At 39.9% G+C, this 19,292-nt stretch overlaps 1 protein-coding gene across 16 annotated transcripts in view; it reads right to left on the reverse strand.

The window, feature by feature from the left end:
• LOC136832066 (von Willebrand factor A domain-containing protein 5A-like) overlaps window positions 1-19,292 on the reverse strand; it is a 200,228-nt gene that overhangs the window by 122,736 nt on the left and 58,200 nt on the right. For 12 of the 16 annotated variants that reach the window (XM_067092661.1, XM_067092656.1, XM_067092655.1 and 9 more), the window contains exons 2-5: window positions 15,937-16,016; window positions 12,406-12,524; window positions 6,571-6,672; window positions 3,239-3,350 (exon numbers count right to left, since the gene is read on the reverse strand). In XM_067092661.1, the coding sequence (XP_066948762.1) occupies window positions 3,239-3,350; window positions 6,571-6,672; window positions 12,406-12,524; window positions 15,937-16,009 (406 nt within the window). In that variant the 5' untranslated portion in view covers window positions 16,010-16,016. Of the gene's footprint in view, window positions 1-3,238; window positions 3,351-5,804; window positions 5,944-6,570; window positions 6,673-12,405; window positions 12,525-15,936; window positions 16,017-19,292 lie in introns of those variants that run through there. The other 4 variants (XM_067092658.1, XM_067092657.1, XM_067092662.1 and 1 more) reach the window with 3 other exon arrangements.

Here is a 19,292-nt window from a genome sequence, read left to right on the forward strand (position 1 = left end):
TACTCCGGGGAATGAAAGGAATGAGACAACAAGAACTCACCGCAAGGGCTGCCAGTAAAAATAACGGCGGAGCCCCCGGGTGTAGAACCGGACTCACGTATATATAAATGAGGAGAGTACTCCGTTAGATAAACACACTTATCTAAATATGTATATTCATAAACAATAACATTAAACAAGTGACGGTACAAGGGTAAATACTCCGGAGACCGGAGGGATCCGCTCCCCTTATATAATATAAATCCCTTTCTCACTTACTTCCCCACCAGAGAAACAAGGTGGGCAAGATGCTCGTATATTCATAACATAAGCCGGAGCAAATATATAATACCCTAGCCAAGTAACCCGATGGGGAGAAAAGAAGTGTGGGATAGAGTGTCGAACACGTTCGAGCTACGAGTAAACGAACCACCAACACCAACACAGCGATGCTAGGGACTGTATGGGAGGGAGCGAATCCCTCTACCAAATGGAGGAGTCCCTGAACTCGGAGAAAACGCCATCTAGCGTCACCCGCACGAGTAGAGCAAGGCTGGAGGGTGGGGGGGAGGGGAGGGGTGGAGTAGGGGAGAGAGGTAGGCTACGAAGAAAGGGAACAGGAGACAGGGGAAAAATATCACCCGCTCAACTGCACACATACACCACTCCAAGAATAATGAAACTTGGGAGAGTGGCCTGCTACTAAGGAAGCTACCCAGCCCGATGCCCGACTCCTTCCTAGGTGAAGCCTAATAGGGACCTAACCTAGTATAGGCTAGGAAAATGGAAGGAGTGCGGAGGGGGAGGAGGAAGCAACAGGGAGAGAAATTTTGTGCCGAGAACCAACCGGGATCGAGAAGAGGGGCAAGAAGGCGACTAGCCTAGAGGAAACACATCCAAAGAACTCTATTCCCCAAAGGAAGGAAGAGAACTAAGGGGCTCACTCTGCCCACCAAAAAACGACCCCAGAGGAAACAGCAACCAAAACTCCCTCAACCTGATGATCTCCACGCCAAGGGCAAGGGGATGGAAGAAAAACAAGCCTACTCCACTAAATAACCATCACACATAAAAATGGGAACAAAAATGTGCTCAATAGGGTGCGTAGCCTACCTCGGGGAAGCGGTTAGATCTGAGGCTGCCGCCACCACGAGGAGGTAAACAATGAATAAAATAAAATAAAAAGAGAGCACCATCTCCAAGAATAAAATAATTAGCCTAATACAGACTAAAAATAATAAGGAACCCAACCTGGGGGGGGTACCTGGACGGGGCATCACCCTCACAAAGGCCGACAGGCCAATGATACGTAAATTCGAGAAAAAAAAAAGGGGGGGGGCCACCGCAGGGAACCCACCAGGATGAGAACCAATTGGCAAAAATACATCTATAATGACAAGGAGACAACCCCAACAGAAAAGAACTGATGGGGTCGCCTTGCGGTCAACATGGCTGGCGGAGGACGCCGTGCCGTCATAATAAGATCTCAATATTTATGAAAAGACGAGACCATAACAGCCAAAATATAGAACAAAACCCCACAAGAAGATGGTACTTAACTTGGAGATGGTAAAGCTGCTCGATGACATGGCGAAAGATGAAAATAAATCCAAAAAAGGGCACGAGCACACAAAAGGAAAAGGTAGCAATCATGTGCTAGAAAATGGAATGAGGTAGGTGGCGCTGGTGTCGCCGAGCTGGCGGGTGTTTGGGTGTGGGGGCTGTAACGGCTCACCGCTCTGTTCTGGGGATTTTGGTAGGGAGAGATCTTTCGAGTAAGACTCCGTGGTAGTGATCTTTCACTCACCCTTCGGTATACCGACGTCTTACCTAGAGAAGACGCTCGATCTGGGGGTAGTAACCCCAGCTTTCCTGAAAGCTCTTTTTTCTCTGGTATATCTAGCATTTTATACCTAGAAATTAGAAAGCTATAATGGAATTTCACCGGCTGACACGGGACTGGACTCAGAAATATATATATATATATATATATATATATATATATATATATATATATATATATATATATATATATATATATATATATATATATATATATATAGATATAATTAGATTATATTTTATCATTATTTTTATATGCGTAGTCGCTGTTTCGTCCTCAAAGGAGTTACCTTCCATGGTCTACCAGAGCTCCATGGTGCTCTGGTAGACCATGGAAGGTAACCCCTTGAGGACTCAACAGCCACTACCAAATAGGTTTTTCCTACGTCAAAACTTTTTTTTTTTTTTATTTTTATCTACATAAATACCTTGCAAGCTAAAATTTTCTGTACTGCACCAACAAGTATTATATATATATATATATATATATATATATATATATATATATATATATATATATATATATATATATATATATATATATATATATATATATATATATATATATATATATATAGTTGTATTCTTCTCAATCACAAGATAAAATATTACGATGCACTCCACAATGAAGATGAAGGAGAAACCAGAGGAAAAGGAAATAGAGTTCTTAATTTGTCCCAACAGTTTGGCTCTCCATCAGGCCTCTTCCGGGCCTGATGGAGGGCTAAACTGTTGGGACAAATTAAGGGTAGTAACCCCAGCTTTCCTGAAAGCTCTTTTTCTCTGGTATATCTAGCATATTATACCTAGAAATTGCATATAATGGAATTTCACCAACACACGTGGACTGGAACAGAAATATGGACTCTATAATATATATATATATATATATATATATATATATATATATATATATATATATATATATATATATATATATATATATATATATATATATAAAATAATATATATATATATATATATATATATATATATATATATATATATATATATATATATATATATATATAATAATAATAATACAGTATATATATTATAATATTATGATTTCAGTAGCCCAGTGGTATTTTCTTTAGTCCCAGTGGTTAAGGGTTACTATCAATATGAAATTACCATAAATATTATTTCAAACCTGCTCTTACATAATTAAATTGCTTACATTTACTCATACAACACAGTATTTGAAATTTCATGCAAAAATCAAACATATGTTAAAAAATAAAATTTCTTTCACACATAAGTGTACATGCTCTATGTCACACTTCATGTAGAGGCAATTAATTATTGATCAAACAACTAAAAAGATACTTTATATGCTGTGCAAACAAAACTGTACCGGGACCCTGACATTGCAAAAACACACATGCAACAATAAAATGCATCAGAAAAAGCTCACCTCCTGGGAGATTCCCTAAAGCCAAGTGAAATGTATCTGCAGTAAGAACATCCTCCCTGGCTAGAAATGCAGTATGGCCAGACTGGACAGCATCCTTGTAAATTTTTTCAGCCTGAAATTGTAAAACAAATCTAGAAATGGTGAAGCTTGCACCCATATGGTATACTCTGTCCTTTGAATACATATGCTATACTTTGTCCTTTGAATACAATCTCCATTATCAGGGTACATAGTTTTTGCTCTCAAGGAAGTCTCCTAAGGTTTATAATTACTCTCAAGGAAGTCTCCTAAGATTTATAAGGTAATAGCAAACATTGCAAGAGTAAAAGTAAATTCAACTCTGATCAATTAAAATGTGCAATACTTAGTACTAATTTAAAATTCTGGACAAAGCACACAAATGTATCGTAGACATGTATGTTTCCTCCCAAAACGGTCACAGAAACAATGCCAAAAAGATCCTTTCAAACAGAATAACTGTCAACTTACTAGCAAAATTTAACTGAAACTAATGATAAATCAAATGTTGAAAAATAAGAAAATGTAAGACTCTTTTTCATTTCATTGGTAGAAAATGTTATTTTCTGTTATATCTTAATGTTTGGTTACGGCCTGACATACAAAGAGCCAAAGTGCTGCTTAACAGCATTAAGTACGACACCCGGCTAACGAGTTGCCTATCTTTTATCTCGACTTTCTTTCCGAGACTCTACAGTCCTCTTACTGAATGTGTATTGACTGAAGAGACTGGGTTAAGGGCATTACAGGCAGTGCCCGGTTTACGACATTCCGAGGTTACGACACTTTTCAAATATATTCATCACAAATTATTTCCCTGTTTATGACGCATGTTCCGGGGTTACGACGTGTCATACGCCAATCTGACGGAAGAAATATGGCTCCAAAATGGCAGAATAATAAAAATTTGTAGGCCTTTTTGATGAAAAACTCAATAAAAATGCAGTTTACATCGTTTTCAATACACCCAAAGCATTAAAAGTAAGGTTTTCTTAGGATTTTTGACGATTTTCGACGATTTTTTGGTTTCCGACGATTTTCGGTTTACGACTCGGCATAAAAACAGAACCCCCGTCGTAAACCGGGGACTGCCTTTCTAAAATAGGGAGAGTGGCCTCTCTAATTAGGAGGCACAGCAAAACGGGTTCTAAGTATTTGACAAATTGCTGTGACAGGTGTCCCCGTGAAAGCATAAATAGTTGGCTGGGCTATGGCTAAGGTCTTCATGTAGTAATTTTTTATGCCATAGTTACCAACTAATGTACGTAAAATATTAAAATACAAGTTGACTTGTATTAGGGTAGTAATGCATTGTGTTTTCTCTTGAACTTCTGAAGTTCCAATTGCATGGTATCCTCTGGGAGGCTGTTCCACAGTCCAATGGCATGAGGAATAAAGGACCTCTGGAACTGAGAAGATCAACAGCAAGGCACATTTACTGCATATTGGTGCTGCTGTTCGGCAAATCTGGTTGCTCTCAGCAGGAAAAGGGGATCAGGGATCAACTGTGAATGTGAAAGATCTCTGTTAAAATACAACTTATGAAAAAGTGATGAACAAGACTCTTCCATTGATGTTCCAAGTCATAACTGTTAATATTAGGAAACAGAAACCTACCACCACGAAACACTATCTAAAAAGAGATAGCTCTCTGGCAGAAGTGCGCATCCATACTGGAGAACAGTATTCTAGTAAAGGAAGCACAAATGACCTAAAACAGGTTGAGATTATTGAATGAAGAAGCAAAGGATTCAATACTGTACTTAGTAATCAGGCTCATGAATGAATTTTAGAATGTCTCAGCTCCTTTGACATTCTGGCAAATGAGACAGATTGTACTTCAGCTGGCCATCTGGTCTCACTGCTTCTTACTTGGTGAACTTCAGACTGATAGCTTACCTTGTCATTTTCCACAGGGTAACCTTTTTTTTTTATGACAGGCAAACCAGCTTTCAAGAAGGACAAGCTTAACCCTCAGAGAATGACTAACACTATTTGAAACTATTTGAAAAAATACATTATGTAAGAGCTTGAAGACTTGCTAAGTATTTACTAGGCCATGAGAAGTGCAAACTTCTTCCCTTTTACTCCTGCCATCTAAATGGAGATAGGCATTAAGTTAAACATAGGTACCTGTAACCACATTTCAATTTGCGGTTTATACTTACATTACTTTGTAAATACAAAAGTCAACAGTGACCAAGTCGACTCACTGAGCATACAATGCTAGAACACAACAGTATTGTGTGCTGGCATCAATGAGCTAAAGGGTAAGGAAATAAATCTACAATGATACCAGGAATATTTGTTGTTACCGTAAATTACAATTACTGAGACCTACTGAGACATTATTCATGAATGAGACATTCCTGAAATAAAATGGAGTGATAACTGAAAGGCATTTCCAGCAATATCTATTAATACTTCAAGAAATAAATATATTTCAAAATTACTTATAAATACTGCTTGGACAATCAATTCATAATTCCTTAGGAGCAGAGTTCTGTTTGTGAAATTACTTGTAGGGCTAAGGTATGCCCACCCTCACCCAAAGGGGGATGATGTTCTTGGTGATGGAGGAGTATCTGCTAAGGATGCATGTCAGCTCAGAATACAGCATAAAGTGATGTGATGAAGAAAAGTTCTGTCTGTGGTCATGATAGGTTATCTTGGAGAGACGAAAGACCCTGACAATGAGAACAGCTTATGATTATGGTTGAAACCACAGTGAAGATTTGTGGGGCTGTAAAAAGATCAAAGTAAATTAAAAGAATTGAGAAGATTTTCAATCCAAACAAACAAGGAATATTCAAGAAAATGGATGACCACAATAGCAGTACAGTATGTGTAAAGGTTTATGGCAACCAGAGTCTCTGTTTCTCATTACTGAAAGGCATTTTACTTTGAAGGGATTCTGTAAGAAATGACAGGCCAGTCTGTGGAACTCTCACTGAAATGTGAGAACCCAAAAAACTGTCATCTAGCATCATAAAAACTCTGAGACAACAGTAACATACGAGAATAATGTTTCCATCTTCATGGGATCTAGGTCATCTCAGAAGAATCAAATCATTATTCACATAAAAGTCTATAGTAAATTTCACATGAATCTTTTTTAGACAAAAGTTAAAATCACTAAGGCATAAAATAAAAAATCAGTATGATAAATTATATCATACGTTTCATTGCACTGTATTTGTTTGTTATAGTACTGTAATCTGAAGCAAAGAAAAAACAGGGTATCAGTAACCTATTACTATCATGTGGTGTATTTATACTGAGATAGAAAGTACAGCGTTGCCTTAGACTCTTACCTTTTTCTTTTCCAAGCACTGTGCTGAGATCTTCCGACCATCAATAACTGCTTCAAACTTGTACACTGCAGCACCTTCATCAACTGGCATCCTGAATTCAAGCTGTGAAAAATACTTATCCTCATAAACTGATTTTATGCAATTCAGAGACACAGTTCAGCATAACAGTATTTGTCAAATATTTAATTCAAATGTTCTTCCAAATCATACATTCCAAGACTGTAGTTCAAACGGAATTTGCTGAGATAATGTTTCTACATCACATTTTACTATTATAGGGTCAAGACATGAAATAAGCTTTCCCCACTGTCTGTTCTCTTGTGCAATCTCCACCTTAATTCCAATTCCCACTTAGGGCAGGGCTTCTTATATACCTTTACTTCATGATTTTCTGGCACTCCCTGCTGGCCTACATCCCATTACAGTACTTCCATGTTTACAAGTTTTCAGTCTCACTGCTCTACTCCTATTTTCATCGTATAACAAGCACATTTAATCTAGGGGATTTCTTTCAAAATACGCTTTCCTCAATCGCAGGAAATTTTAAGCAGTTAATTTCTTACCCCTTATTTCCTAAAAAAAAATTACGCAATAATTAGATTCTGTTAATGACAAAATACAGCAACAACAGTTACAAAGGACAAGTGAACCATTTCTTCTTAAAATAAGTGATTAAATCAGCATTCTGCTAGTGCCACTCCGAACAAGAAGTCATAAATAATAATTAAAACGTGTGCGATCAGGGCAAATTCTTGAAGTATAAATAGAATAATAAAAAGCTAAAGCAATAGTGATTCTCTCACAGTATGTTTTGATTCTCTCAGAGTATGTTTTTAGAGATAATGCAGGCAATTACCACCAAAGCCATGAAGGCCTAGACTTCAAGATCTCCTTAATGTAACATTAAAACTAAATTACATATAGTATACAAGGTTACACTAACTGATAACCTTAATCTGTTGTATGCAGTTTTCCAGAAAATTTCTAAGCTGGCAATGTGAGTAAATGATCAATTTTTGGGGATATTGCATGACACAGTATGCAATAATACTCACCAGTGAAAGCTGGTAAAGTTGTGATCCACTACATAATTACCCAGAAAATCTGACAGTAAACTAAGTTTTCCAAGTCAAATTATTACATCATCACTAATGGTGGCTAGGTATTCATCCAAATAAATCACAACCTATCTAACTGCACCATTATTCATCTGAACATACCATCATTCATCAAGCCTTCATCCTTCAGTCAACTGAATGGGCTATGACTAGATGACCTTTCATTTGTCCAGCTGATGGATCTGTAATTTACATGCAAGTTAACTTGGTGAGTGTACAAATGAATTTAGATATACCAGTTTAGGAGACCTAATTACAGATTAATTTATGAGAAGTCTGGGGCCAACTAAACTTCTCCAAGTAACCTTACAGCCCCAGACATTTGCTCGCACTGGTTTCCAAAATGTCCTTATGCCAGGTGCAGACCTAACTTTATCGAGATGAAGGTGAAGACCTACAAATGTGTGCAGCACTGCTCTGCTGGGGTGACTTCAGTAATATGTATCTGGCGTCTTCTCCATGATTTCAGTCCTACATGTAAGTATCAGCGTTTCCTTTTTGAGTCTGGTCACATTAATGACTGACCTCCCTTTCCTGGACTATGTCGCTAACAGCAACAGCCACATTTCTACAATGACTGGCACCTCCACCTCAGTCTGGCAGAACTTGGTCACAGCCACATCCATAATCTTTACCTTAGTCTTAACTGCCACTGTTGTGGCCATGGTAAGTGTCTCCTCCATCTTCCATTTATTTATGTTGTGACTCATTTCTACTGGTGGTCTAGTGTGATCTGTCTCCTTGATCCTGGTCTCTTCTGTGTTTGCATAGACTGATTTCTCCTGACTAGATGTTGTGTTCTAACCTGATGCATTATCCTTTCAATTGGATTTGAAGTTCTGCTAACTATATTCAGTTTCCAGCTGACCTTAGGTGGCTTCTCCTGGTCTGCTGGTCCTGGGTTAATGAACATATACTGTACCAATCATAGTGGTTCACTCTTGATGATGTTTCCAAGTACTGCACTTTGGCTAGTGAGTCCCCACACAATTACTGACCTCTTACTTATACTATATAAGCAAACCCTTACATGAGGTCAACCGTAGAAATTGTTTACAAGGTAACGAACTGATGTGAGGAAAAAACAAGAACTAATTTACAGTAATACCTTGATTATCCGGATCTTCATTATCAGACACTCAACATTATCCCACAGCACTGGACCAAGGATCAAAGATATATGATATATAGTATATAAATTGCAACAAATTTGAAAAACTGCTCTCTGATGGCTGGCAATGCTGCACAGCCTAAGGACAATGTTGGTAACACTGCTTACACTCATGAAGAGACTGAGAATGGGTTGGAGGGTTGTGGGAGGTCTATAGAGGTTTCCAAGGTGTTGGGGGGGTCAGATGGTTGGGCACCATTGGAGGGGTGCAGAAATAAGGCTGTTTACAAGAAATCACCCTGAGACTGGTTGTTCTGGATGGTGGGTGGAACAGAGAGGAGTTTCCCTGGCTGGGAAGTGGGTGGAATGCAGTGTGGGACGGGTGGAGAGAAGTAGGCAGGCTTTTGAAATCGTTAGAGCTTGTTTTGCTTTTTTTTATGTTTATGCTTTTCCCAAATTTTATTAAAGGATATGTGCAGTACTGCACTGTAACTTGCAAGGAAATACATTGCTCATAAAGCAAAAAAGAAAAGAGGAGATACAATACAGAGAGAACAACAACTGAGGTAACATACCTTAAAGCCTATAACACACTCACTCATGCCCTTTTTTATTTTTATTTTACGCTATACTTTTCTCATTTTTATTTTCATGGCCTAAAAGATGAAACTACAGTCAAATTTACTACCTAAAAGAGATAAACACATTTGATGTCCTTAGCATGTGCATATATAGTACATATTCACACACTCCTTCGTTTTGGTTAATGGCATCGAGACCAGTCATAAATAGCGCAGCCTGCTGCCAACATCTACAAATGCGCATTTTAAACATTTTTAATTAGAGATGAAATATCAACAGTTATAAAATATTCTCTTGTGTACTGTTATAATAAGTGTGATAACCATATTTGAGAGTCAACTAAACCTGTAATGAAATACTGTATTGTAATGAAATACTGTATTGTAAGCAAAACAAAGCAAAGCAAAAGAAAACACAGCAACAAGTGATACTGCATTAAGAAACACATACACAAAGCAAAAGAGGAGGAGGACAAGGACTTTTAAACCTCCTCACAAGTTTTTAGAAAGTCTGACCATCGTAAGCAGTAAAGGCAGCGCAAACAGATAAGTGACAGAGAAAAAGTATTTTTAAATTTGTAGATTTGTTTTTTGTGTATGATGCATTTCACAGTGTTTGGGGAAAATAAAAAAAAACTGTTTGTGTAACATACTGTATTGCATGTTGTATACGAGAGAAAAAAAAAGGGGTTTACTTTTTATGTGTATCATACATTTTACAGTGTTTGGGGAAAATGACCTATCGGATTATGTGTTGTGTACGAGAGAAAAAAAGGGTTCCTATTTTTGTGTACAGTACGATGTGTTTTACAGTGTTTAGGGAAAATGAAAAACTGCTTGTGCAACCTACTGTATTGTGTGCTGTGTACACGAAAGGAAAAAAGGGGTTTACAATACTATTTTTTAAGTGTATTTCAAGAGTATTTTGTTACAAACTGGAAGATAAGGTAGAAAATTGCTTTCTGCATCCAGTTTCCATTTTAAAGCGTGATGGCTGTTGTTCATCAGCATATTTAGTGTATGGCTATGCAGTGTTGACAAGGTTTTGGAGGGGAGGTATGGAGTTGCCTTTGAACACCTGTAGATTTTTTTTACTTGCCCTTATCTGACAGGGGCTTGGCTCTGTTAATCTGGATAACTGAGGGATTACTAAAGGAAATCAGATAATCAATTCTCACAGCTAATTCATCAAAATAAAAACTCTCATTAGCCTTGTAAAAAGCAAAAATAGCAAGGCTTATACTTTTAGTGCTTTTCAGGGGTGAAGTTGGAATTTTCCTTCCAACTGGGTACACAGTAATATTGTACTGTATTTTTGGTCACTAATCATGAATAGCAATATACTGCAATTTACCTGCACTACTGTAACAGCATTGACCTACTGTTCACTGCCAGGTGCTGAAGGAAAGCAGTGGTTATCTATTCTATATACAGTAGCCTACTGTAAAACTATATAAAGTAGTAAAATTAATTTACTACTTTATATAGATGAGCTCATTATCAGCAGATTTCATGAACAGTTCTACAGTTCTGTGCTTCATGGCGAAGCACGAAAATACAAAATTTGGGGGATGAAATAATGAACCATGCAAGCATTAAATTGCACAAATACTGAACAATTATTGGTTCATACCCAGTTAAAAAAAAATACATGGAAACAGGAAAACTTAAAATATCAACAGAGTTGTGATTCACATACCTGGACATAAATAACTTATAGTACTCCCAACGTTGTGTTCTATTTGTCATTTCACACTGACACAATTTGGCTATAAGAACATTATGTATGTACCATGAAACTCTCGCATCCATCAAGAGTAGTGACTTAGGGTGCTGAAAGGGGTATAAAAAGCACACAAAACAAAACTGAATTCACTTTCAAAGAACCACAATGTTGTCAGTATTGATGACTAGCATGCCAACCTCCTAAATTTTTTTTTTCTTTGGCCTTGGTGGTAATGGATGGGAAGGGAGGGTTTTGTGACTTACCAAGGTTGTATGGGGAAGCCCCCCAGCATGGCAATGCTCTCACACATTCCCTCATTATCAGTGTACAGTGTAATGTGTACCATTCCAAACATTTCCCCGCCACTATTTTTATTACTGTATATACCTACCATCTTTCAATTGTAATTCTAATGCTTAATGTACATTTTACATTCATGGCTGACAGAGATTCCAAACTCAACAAAGAAATATCACACAGATTTACCATCAAGGCTTTGTAATAGTTTTGCTTCACCATACTGATTACTTTTATCAATAAATATATACAAATACATTATATATCATAAATTAATACGGTAAAGTGTACAATAATGTATGTATGGTTAGTATAAATTTTTGTCACATACACTGTTAGATTTTATATTCACAAATATTAAGCCACAAATAAGGTATAGTGAATTAGATATTAAATGATATTTGTGGCTTAATATTTGTGGATATGTATAGATATGCACAGTGTAAGATTTTTAACTTATCATTTTCATGTCCTTTACATTCCTATACTGTCTTCCGAGTATTAGATGTTATATAGTTTAAAAAAATTTTTTTCAAACTTGCCGGCTTAGTGCTGCCAAGTGTACTTCTCCTGGACATGTATTTTTCCATAATTTGGACATTGTTAATTTCATTTCCACGTTTGGATTGCTTTAAGTCCCAAGTGCCCTAAGCAGAAGTCAAGCTGGGTGTTCTAAACCACCCCAGTCATCAAGCTATATGCATAGTTCCACTACTGAAGTGAAATCACTATTGTATATAGTACTATACTGACATTCTCCTATAATGCAGGCTGAAGAACAGCAAAACAAAAAACATAAGCAGTATCTGCTAAAATTCCTGAGAAAGGGGACTGCATATGCAGTGATATAGATAGCACTAGGATAATCACCAAAGAGCCACCTACTCTTTCTTTCTGTTCTCACCACCCTGACAGCTATGCCTTGACAAGCACTAAGCAAAAAGTAAAACATGAGCTTGTACACTGCATGGCACACTTTTTAAACACGTCTTTTTGTCTTACCTCAAGAGCATTATCTGTGGCATTGTGATATGTCAGAGATGCGTCTACCCTCGCAGCAAATCCTCGTACTGTAACATTGATGTCAACTGCCTTCAGAGTTACCACATGGACTTTAGGAGCTGTTAAAATGAATAAAAATAAATAAATACCTAAAAAATGTACATCAATCTGTAAAATGTAACTGTTCTTGCTGATTTCAGAACTTGACATTCAAACAGACAAAATCACTTGTTAAGCTTTTAACAATTTTCCAAGTATGCTATCGTATCTTCTGTTTCAACATGCATTTTTCCTGAGAATACCACAAATACATACATACTGTAATTAAATACATATGTAAGAATTACAGCCCTAATTTTGTTACACTGAACCAGCCAATCTGCTATGGCCTCAAAAATGGCAGCAAAAAACCTAACTTAGATCAATGACAAAACTAATCCACCACCTCTAAATATGATGACTCAAGTGCTATTATGAAAACAACCATACACAAAACGCAGTAATATTAGTCTTTACAAGATGCAGCTATGAAGGCTGCTTACCATAATAGAATTTTAAGTACAAGTACAAATACTTCTCCATTATCATTGCTGCCATAATGCCACTGTATCTAAAATTAATCTACCATCACTACTATTCGTGCTTTTATCATATTTGCTTATGTAATATAGGCAACAGCTTTTCATACACACCTCCATCTTCAGTATCTAATCAAAGATAAAGTGTGAAAATAAAAATCTATAAGTACAAAGAAACATTTTAAAAAACAAGACTTTTAGTCTTATCTGGATATGAATTTGGATCTATAAAAATCTTCTTCTGTAATCTTCTTCTGTAAGTCAAAATAACCAACAAACTTCTGCAAGTCAAAATAACCAACAAACATTTAAGTGTAGTAAAAAGGATTTATGTAATTGTATATTCAAATGGATTTATTTTAATTTAATGAGGCAAAAGATAACTATGTTAGTGATGTTGAACTGGTGTGAAGGATTTTTCAACATGTTTGTCATATTAGCAGAGAGAAATAATGAGTAAGACAAATAGCAAGAAAAACAAATAAGATAAAAAAAAATGCAGCAGCACCAAGTTCAAACTTCTGAAGTAACAACAATTCAATTACGGTAGTATATGATTTGGAACAGTACTCCATACTCTGGTCTTAGCAGTAACAAAACTTCTTGAAACTGTGTCGCCAGACTCATGCTACCAATGGATTCAAACAATGTTACCATGGCCTTTGTTATGGAACAGTCAGTCAATATAATAACTCAACCTTGGAGATTCTTCAGCAGAAAACTAACCCCAGCCGGAAAGAAATATAGCACCTTTGACAGAGATGATCTTGCCATACACCTGAGTACCAGACACTTGAGACATCTACTCAAGGGTACACTTTTCACCACCTTGATGGAGCATCAACCACTCGTCCATGGCTTAACAAGAAACCATGCTGCCCACTCTGCCAGCCAACATCAACTTTCACCCATCGCCAAATTTGGGTGTACTTTAAGAAAACCCCCAGGTACATTATCCAAAATAAAAATCAATGGAGTCCATCTAGGGATGGATTACAAGGTGCACACTGATGCCCAACTCTGAAACACTAAATCAAGACACTAACGCACTTCCATGCTGAACCCATGATAGGACGACGTCCCCTTTGGAAACATGGTTTGAACCATCCTCTGTAATACCAGCACAGGCTTCCCAGCCATCGTGTGACAAGATCCCTCCAGAAAAAAACTGTTCAATCTCATCCATGGACTCTCCCATACATTCATCCACAAGGACAACAGCTAATCAGTGACAGAAATCCATCTGGCACAGAGCAAAGAGGGAAGTGAAATCATGGGCCAAACAAAGCATCAAGTGCCAAAAAAGTAAAATAACCTACACTCACAGTCTAGCATCAGCAAATTTTCACAGCCCAGACAATAATTTGGTCATCTTCAAGTCGACTTAGTAGGACCCCCTTCAGACCGGTTCAGATACATCATGTCAATGGAATCTATCTACACGATGGCTTGAGGCAATAACTATGGCAGAGGCAACTGCACGCACCTGCGCCAATACAATCCACAATGGCTGGGTCAGCCATTTTAGCATTCCAGATGACAACATCCAACAGAGGGCTGGAGTTCCACTCCAAGATATGGACCACCTTGGCTAAATTAATGGGTTCAAATATCCACCACACCACTTCCTATAACCCTGCCACCAATGGCATGGCAGAAATAACCCACCGATCCCTCAAGGCCATGCTCATCGCCTAGTGCAAATGTCTCGACTTGAAATCACAAACTCTGGGACCTCCTTGGCCCAAGAGATCGACTTCTCACATCGAAATGGTGTTTGGGGTACCATCTGTGTGCAGGGTGAATTCTTCCTGGCCGACATCACTACTCAACCAAACAAAGAACTCTCATTACTGAAAAACCATCAGAAATCATTACCCATGCCTACAGATATACAGAAAATTACACAAGCAATATGTCCCATGCTGATTCACCTTCCTCTGGAACAATGGCCCCCAATCCTCCTCTAACATCAACATACTGAGGCCCATACCCCATCCTCGAATACAAAGATAAAACATTCAAAATGCTACTAAATAGAAGTGAGGACTCGGTCTCCATCAACAGGCTAAAACCAGCCTTTCTAAATGATGCCAACCCTCCCATTATCCTATACAAGTTTGAGCATAAAATTCAACCGCCAAGTCAACTTGTCTCATGTAGATACCAACATAGTACCTTATCAGCATTCTGAATAGCCACAGACTGAGTAAGGACGTGGAATGGTTGTGTATACATGTTCTCTACATACAAACAAATTACACTCCAAGAAATGAAGTTTATAAATCCAAGATACTGTGCCATCATTAAGTTTGTGTCTTTGAAAGTTTGTGTAGAGAACATCTGGTACATATATTTATTACAACCTCCTGTTATATGCCACTACTTTTAGAGCCTTATCAGCATCCCAGAAGTTGCATCGATTATACTATGCATACATGTTACAGTACTTATATTCTGTCCACCATTTGGCAACCTAGTACTGTGCCAGCATCCCAAACAGGGATGTGGAACGGTCGCATACTTAATTTTAAAAACCAGGTACTTGTGATGTGTATATATCACTTGCAAATATCCAGTGACAAACAAGCTAATATCACTTTGTATTTTTCTCTTTCTTTGTCTCTTTTGAGAGGAGGGGTGGGGGGCTATGTGCTTTAAACTTAGGCTACTGGACCCAGGCTTAGCAGCTAGGTTCGGTAGCCAATCTCAGAGTCACATGGTTATGTGTCACTTACATCACCTGTCACTAGGTCTCGGTCTCATGCCTGCTCAACCACTTGTAACCACATGTCAGTCCATCTGTACCAGAAGCAGGTCAAATCCTGGGAATAAAACAGCAGTCTACAAACTGACGTGTATACACTTCCATACTGGATATGTAAGTAACATAGATACTAGGTATATCTACTGACAAAACACAAATGAATTCATATTAAAAGAAAACACTTACGTTCAAAACCAAAAACCGTCTGTTCAGATACATCAGCAACTTGAGCTCGACCAATTAAACCCCAAGGTGCCATCTTTGAACTGAAATGAAGTAAAGAAATTAATATTATTATTATTATCATTATTATTATTATTATTATTATTATTATTATTATTATTATTATTATTATTATTATTATTATTATTCATAAGATGAACCCTATTCATTAGAACAAGCCCACAGAGGCCACTGACTGGAATTCAAGCTCCCAAAGAATACAGTGTTCATACGAAAGAAGTGACAGAAGGTAATGGGAAATACCGAAAGAAGAGGTCACATATTAAAAAACCAGATAAATTAACAAATTAATAAATAAGTAAATAAAACTGTAAGTAAATTATTAAAATACAAGGAGCATTATATTAGGGTAGTAATGCATTGTATCTTCGCTTGAACTTCTGAAATTTCAATTGCACGACATCCTCAGGGAGGCTGTTCCACAGTCCAACGGTGTAAGGAATAAAGGACCCCCGGGACTGATAAGTTCGACAGCGAGGCACTGTACTACATATTGATTCTGCTATTCAGCGAATCTGGTTGCTCTCGGCAGGAAAAGGGAATCAGGGAGCAATTGTGAATGTGAAAGATCTCTGTTAAAATACAACTTATGAAAAATTGACGAGCAATTGACCATCTGTTGATTGTCCCAATCATACGTGCTAATATTAGGAAACAAACCTACCACCACAAACCACTCTATCTAACAGATAAAGCTCTGGCAGAAGCAGGCATCCACACCGGAGTAAAGTAATCTAGTAAAGGAAGCACAAATGACCTAAAACAGGTTGCATTGATTTTATCACTGGTATAAATATATGAGGCCTTACAAACAATCCCTAACTTTCGTTCGGCATTTGCTGAAACTTTCATTAGATGTTTCTCAAAAGTAAGATGCGTGTCAAAAGTTACACCTACAATAGTTAAAGCTTCAGACTCATTCACCTGAAGGGGAGGATAGGTTGGAAAATTTGTAAGAATTGTAAAGTCACCAATTCGGCGCCAGGATAGTGTTTCGGCGGCGCCATTAATTAAGTCTCCGCTGAGCTTGTTTTCTTTGGTGACTTCCCGTTTTCTTCAAGCTCAATTAGTCACGCCTAAAACGTGCCAGGTCACGCATTTTAATCATTTTTACTTTATGGTATTTATACGAATGTCACACATTGTGTATCACATGTTTCTTCATTCACAGGCATCAAGACTGTATCTATATTGTAGCTCTGTATGTTTTGTATTGTAATTTGTACTTGTTCACTGCATATTATTGTTTATTGTTTCGACCTCAGGTCACAGTCAATTCCATTGTCTCTCACGGCCCGGCGTCAGTCGGCCGCAATATAAGCCGCCTGGATCTGTAATAAAGCAGCAGTAACCTTTACCTGCTCGTTTCTTTGACACCTTACAGTGGTGACCCCGAGTATCCCGGAGCCATTAGCGGACTCACACGGCGACTCAGTCTTGGCTCCAGGATTTCTCCAAAAACGCTCTTAGCGGCCTAAACACGGCGCTGTAACCAGCGTTTGAGCGTGCTGACTCTCGTCGGCGGCGCCCCCCACCAGCGTCACTAGCGGAACCACACGGCGCACGAAAGTGCGTACTGACGCGAGTACCCCTACTCCAGTAAGGGGTCAAAGGAGCGAGCATGGACGCGGATATCCCTCCTTCATGCAGTTAAACGCGGACCCGCGGACTCCGAGGTTTACCTACCTCCCATCACAGCCGCGCCCGCCCCGCATCGAGGCCCTCCCGCAACTCCACACCAGCGCCCGAACACACGACGGCCGGGCAACACAATCGCGGGCCGCCCTCACCGTAAAGCTGCCGCCGTTTCGCAGGGGAACCTATCGAGGTGGCTGCGCAGGGTGGAGAGCCACTTCAGAATCGCGGACCTCACGGACGAAATCCTACAGGCCGACACAGTGCTCAACGCCCTTCCGGAGGACGTGTACAACAAACTCATCTCGCGAGTACCAAACACTCACCCTCACATACAGCACCACAAAAGTTCCTCCTCGAAGCTTGCTCCTGCCCATCGCCGAGCGGGCGCCCGTGCTATCGACCTTGCCAATAATCCACGCCACGACCTCAATCCAAGAGACGCTTGGGGCATGGTCGAGATCTCCTGTCAATACCAGTCTTGGGTGGCACAAACAAGCGGCAGGAGATAAGCTTCATACGGGAAATCTTCCTTCGCCAACTCCTCCCGGAAGTCGCAACCAGATCGCTCACCCCTACACCATGCCTGTCGAGGACCTCATAGAGGCGGCACAACACCTCACAGACTCCGTCAAGGCTTCACAGCGGCTAAAACCGGCCACACAGCCGGTCAGCTCCGCCCAGCCTGAAGAGGACGTGCAGCCCGTCAACGCCATCGCCAACAGACGTCCACCGAACCACAGCAGACGGTGGTCCCGGGGCTTCTGTCGCTACCACAAGTGGTTCGGAAAGGACGCCCGAAACTGCCTGCCGCCCTGCTCGTTCAACCGTTCAAAAAAGCGGGGTGGCAGCGCCAGCAGGACAGGCCGCCATGGCAGCCGAAGAACCCAGGGCCTCAAAAACAGTAGGTTTTACGTCCGCGACACCGTCTCCGGCAGGATGATGCTGGTCGACACAGGAGCCTTTAAGTCGGTCTTCCCAGCATCCAGAGAGGACCGCAACCAGACACCAGACCCGGCCGCCTTCCTGACGGCCGCCAACGGAACCCCATCCTCTCCCTACGGCACCAGGCTCCTGTCGATCTCCATCCTGGGCCAGAGTTACTCCTGGGACTTCATCGTCGCGACGTGGAACCCCCACTCCTGGGGGCCGATTTTCTGGCGCACTTCGCCCTGCTAGTCGACGTGGGGCGCAGCGCCTCCTCGATACCGACTCCTGCCGGTCTCTCCCGTTAACGGCGGGACCCAGACCCACCATCAGCGCCGTCGCCCCACCAGTATGCACACCTTCTGTCGGAGTTCCCTGAGGTGTTTAAGCCCGAGCCGCCAAGTCCCCGGGCCCCAGCCAAGCACGGCATATACCACCATATAGTGACTAAAGGGCCCCGACACATGCGAAGTTCCGCAGGCTTCCCCCTCAGCGCCTTCAGGAGGCGAAAAAGCATTCGCGGAGATGGAACAGATGGGCATCTGCAGGAAAGCCTCCAGTCCATGGGCCTCCCCCTCCACATGGTGCAGAAACCGGACGGCTCCTGGAGACCCTGCGGCGACTACAGGCGGCTCAACATTGCAACGGAGCCCGACCACTACCCTCTGCCCAATATGCAAGACCTCACGGCCTCCTTTCACGGGGCCAAAATATTCACTAAATTGGACCTTCTTAAA

This window comes from Macrobrachium rosenbergii, chromosome 49 (assembly GCF_040412425.1).
Source record: "Macrobrachium rosenbergii isolate ZJJX-2024 chromosome 49, ASM4041242v1, whole genome shotgun sequence".
Taxonomy (NCBI): domain Eukaryota; kingdom Metazoa; phylum Arthropoda; class Malacostraca; order Decapoda; family Palaemonidae; genus Macrobrachium; species Macrobrachium rosenbergii.